General features: G+C 40.0%; 1 protein-coding gene across 1 annotated transcript in view; it reads left to right on the forward strand.

Moving 5' to 3' along the window:
* SARC_05127 (hypothetical protein) overlaps nucleotides 1-3830 on the forward strand; it is a gene marked incomplete at both ends in the record, with an annotated part of 6339 nt that extends 2509 nt beyond the window's left edge. Inside the window, 6 exons of the mRNA XM_014301020.1 lie at nucleotides 226-281; nucleotides 598-749; nucleotides 1013-1085; nucleotides 1697-1901; nucleotides 2150-2236; nucleotides 3570-3830. Coding sequence (XP_014156495.1) covers nucleotides 226-281; nucleotides 598-749; nucleotides 1013-1085; nucleotides 1697-1901; nucleotides 2150-2236; nucleotides 3570-3830 — 834 coding nt within the window. The remainder of the gene's footprint in view (nucleotides 1-225; nucleotides 282-597; nucleotides 750-1012; nucleotides 1086-1696; nucleotides 1902-2149; nucleotides 2237-3569) is intronic.
* Between the last annotated feature and the right edge of the window lie 701 nt (nucleotides 3831-4531).

Here is a 4531-nt window from a genome sequence, read left to right on the forward strand (position 1 = left end):
ATATATATATATATGTATATGTATATATATATATATGTATATGTATATATGTATCTATGCATATATATATATATACATATATATATATATATATATATATATATGTGTGTGTGTGTGTGTGTGTGTGTGTGTTGTGTGTTGTGTGTTGTGTGTGTGTGTTGTGTGTATATATACATTGATGTATTACACCATTTATCTCATGGATCCACTCCTTGTATCATACAGGATATATACAATAACGTACTGAGCGCGCTCTACAACCTGTGCAAGGTCAACAAAAGGTATAGTGATATAGATGTTTGTGCTCATGTAAATGCACATGGTACAGAGACGGAGGCATTGTTCGCTTTTACTGCTCAGTATTTCATTCCATATTTCTGTGAGTATGAATGCGATTTTACCTGCGAGTGTATACTGATCAACATTTTGATGGTTATGTACGCTCGTGAGTTGTTGTTTTGTTTCGTACTCTTTTCTGGTGACCTCTAACGCATGCCATAGTTTCTTTTCCTTCCATCCTCCACCTGGTGATGTTATCTCGTTTAATGTTCACTCGGAAAAACCTGGTTAATTGCCCTGGCCATCGGTTTTTCACAGACGCCAGGAATTGGCCGCAGCATCTGGGATCATTCCTATTCTGAAACAGGTGATCGAAGAGAACAATCCGGTCAAACAATTGGCCCTCCCAATCATCTGTGACATTGGCATGTGCTCCAGAAAGACGCGTTTGGAGTTGTACAAAAACGATGGTATGCTGAGATACTGTCCCTAAATTATCAATGTTTTAGCCTTAAATTTTCAATGTTTTAGCCTTTGGTTTATGCAAATTGACACGTTCGATTATTAAGCACATGGTCCCCCGCAAGGACTGCAACTGTTCATTTGCAACAGACCGAATTGCATATGAAATAGGGGTTTGGCTTCATACCCCGACAATAGCTCAATAGCAACTCAGAGACTTCCCAATCGCACTCAATTTCCACTAAACTAAGTTCTGTGTGATTTGGTGCAGGGATCAATTTGTTCAACAAACTGCTGCAAGACCCCAACTTCCAGGCCACGGCAATGGACGTGCTATCTACCTGGTATGTGCACATGACCTGGCAATGTTAAAGTATGGTGTCTTGATTCCTATCTATATGGTATGTAAACATGACCTGATAGTGCTATAGTATGGTGATTTAATTACTATCTATCTGGTATGTACACATGACCTGGCAATGCTGAAGTATGGTGCTTTAATTCATATCTACCTGGTATATGCATATATACTGGCAGTGCTCCGATATGATGGGATTATTCCCGACCTTCGCAGTCAAAAGTCAATACCTTTAGAAGAGATTGTATTTGGAATGATAAAGGTTCGAGGTTTCGTTGTAAATGAGGCCACATTTCGAGACGGACATCAGCAACACAAACCAACATACTCCTACCTAGTATACGACACACTTCCAATCGTCACACTACGAATACAATATTATCCAAGACACAGCATACATTCAAAACCCTAAACCCTAAAAGATATTATCCAAGACACAGCAAACATTTAAAACTCTAAATCCTAAACCCTAAAACACTCAAACGTTATCAATCGAGTGGGATACAACAGCGTCGTACGTAATGAGCATCCCAACCCTAAAACCCTAAAACCCTAAGACTCTAACTTCGCTTATACCCTAAACCCATACCTGCCTAGGCTGGCCGATGCGCCCGCCCAAGTAGAGCCCATACTCAGTCAGACGGCACAGCTAGACACCATGATTAACGCCTTTGCGCGTGCGAAGAGTCCGTACTTTGATCTGATGTTAGAGCCACTGCATCGCACCGTTGAAGCGTCTCAGCGTATCAATACATTGCTGGCCGAGGGCCGTATGGTTAGAATCATCCTGCGACGATTGAATGTATGGTGTGCTTTCGATCGGCTGTCAATTGCATGTTTGTGCTTGTGTGTGTTTGCTGCATGAATGTGGTGTCTGGCATGAGCTGAGGCTATGGGTGTAGTCTTGTGGTCTATAGACAATGCACATACCCATACACAGGTCAAGACCCGCATTACTATGCGACAGTCAAGTGTCTTTTGTGTGTTGGATGATTAATTTTAAGCCTGCCGGTCTAAACCTTAAACCTTCATCCGCTTCCATTGCAACAGACATACTCGGCAAGACCAAACGTACTGCTGGCGCTGCTGAAGATTATCCACTCACTATTTGACGCCTCGACAGACGCACACCGATTCGTAAGTGCACGTTTGTAAGGCATGGAGTACAACGATATGTGTCATCTATTGTAAAGCATAGAATGCAAAGATATATAGCATTTAATATGTATCATCTATTGTGAAGCATAGAATCCAAAGGTATGTATCATCTATTGTAAAGCATAGAATCCAAAGGTATGTATCATCTATTGTAAAGCACAGAATCCAACGGTATGTATCATCTATTGTAAAGCATAGAATCAGAATGCAAAGATATGTATCATCTGTTGTGTATCATAGAATCCAAAGGTATGTATCATCTATTGTAAAGCATAGAATCCAAAGGTATGTATCATCTATTGTAAAGCATAGAATCCAAAGAAATGTATCATCTGTTGTAAATCATAGAATCCAAAGGTATGTATCATTTATTGTAAAGCATAGAATCCAAAGAAATGTATCATCTATTGTAAAGCATAGAATCAGAATGCAAAGATATGTATCATCTGTTGTAAATCATAGAATCCAAAGGTATGTATCATTTATTGTAAAGCATAGTATCCGAATCCAAAGGTATGTATCATCTGTTGTAAATCATAGAATCAAAAGGTATGTATTATTTATTGTAAATCATAGAATCCAAAGAAATGTATCATCTATTGTAAAGCATAGAATCAGAATGCAAAGATATGTACCATCTGTTGTAAATCATAGAATCCAAAGGTATGTATCATCTATTGTAAAGCACGGAATCCAAAGATATGTATCATTTATTGTAAAGCATAGAATCCAAAGGATGTGTATCATCTATTGTAAAGCATAAAATCCAAAGATATGTATCATCTATTGTAGAGCATAGAATGCAAAAATATGTATTTTCTGGTTAGGACAAAATGGTCCAAGTCTCTGTGTGATGTGTCTTTGTTTATTGATATTTCATGAGCACCAATGTATCTTGTCTATAATGTGGTATCAGTCCGTAGTACTTCAATCACTCCGAAGTTATGTAAATGCGCTGCCTCTGATGCGAACAGCCTCAGAGTTGTGTAGGCAGTCTCAACCAGAATGTTCGGTCCTAATGACCTTTATCACTAGTGTTGGCCATTATCTGCAGCTTGTGATTCTGTGTTGCATACGGTATTAGCTGGAGGAAGTACACTCGCACTAGTGTCGCTAATTAAAGTCTCTCGATAGTACATAACCATTATTAACAACACTCCACCTATCATCTATTCCTCTCGATAGTACATAATCATTATTAACAACACTCCGACTGTTTATATCCTATCATCCATTCCTCTCGATTGTACATAATCATTATTAACACCACTCCGACTGTTTATAACCTATCATCCATTTCCTTTAACTGCAGGTTACCTCCAATGGCATCGTTGAGGCGGTGCAGCCCTTCACACAGAACGCGTCTGTCATGGTAGGCGAAGTGACGCGCCAACTACTACATAAAGCAGAGATGTCAATTCAATCGCCACCAACACGCTCCAGACACGACCATATGAATGCGCAGGCGACAGTGAAACCGACGCAGCACTTTCATACATCACCGTACAACAGTAATAAGTCACGTATAGCAGCAGCAAATCGACCTACAAAAGGGGGGGATGGTGATGCGTGAGTGTGGTAAGGTGGTATCTGCTGAACTGGTTAAGATGCAAAGATGTTGGAATACGAAGCATACAAATTCACGACTCTAAATGTCATGAAAATGGAATGAATGTATTTGGATGTATTGTTCCAAATAATATAGCGTGCTTGAAAAGACCGGTCTGTATTTCATCAACCTTTGAAATACTATTGATGGGTGAAGGTTCACATCAGGGCGAAAAAGGAAAATTGATTATGGCACTTCGATTTGTCGGAACGGGCAATACTGTTGTCCGATGATTCTGACCTATCTGTCGAGCTTTTCCAAATAAAACAGACAAAACAATTGCAAGTTATAATCGCCCCCCCTTTTGCAAACAATTGTCATAAAGTGTGATAAAATAGCTTTGTAAAAGCCTCAACTCGGCTCTGGGATAACCATACTTCCTAATCATTAACTCATTCTCCTACCTAACTCAGAAACTCAACAACACAGGCCAACGTACGTTTGCGTCCAACGTCTTCCTGCGGAATACAAAACTGTATGCCCTCACCGCCACCTTCTACTCTGGCCTTCACTGACCCCATCTGAACATGGGGACAGCCACCTATTCTTCTCAAACAATCAAGCAATCGACCTAGTCGAATGGACCCTAAAATTTTAACATCTTGTGAAGGCCGCAGGTTTGAATGCCACACTGAACTCGGGTCATTCACAACGCATCGGTGGCC

The sequence above is a fragment of the Sphaeroforma arctica genome (assembly GCF_001186125.1).
Source record: "Sphaeroforma arctica JP610 unplaced genomic scaffold supercont1.316, whole genome shotgun sequence".
Classification (NCBI taxonomy): Eukaryota; class Ichthyosporea; order Ichthyophonida; genus Sphaeroforma; species Sphaeroforma arctica.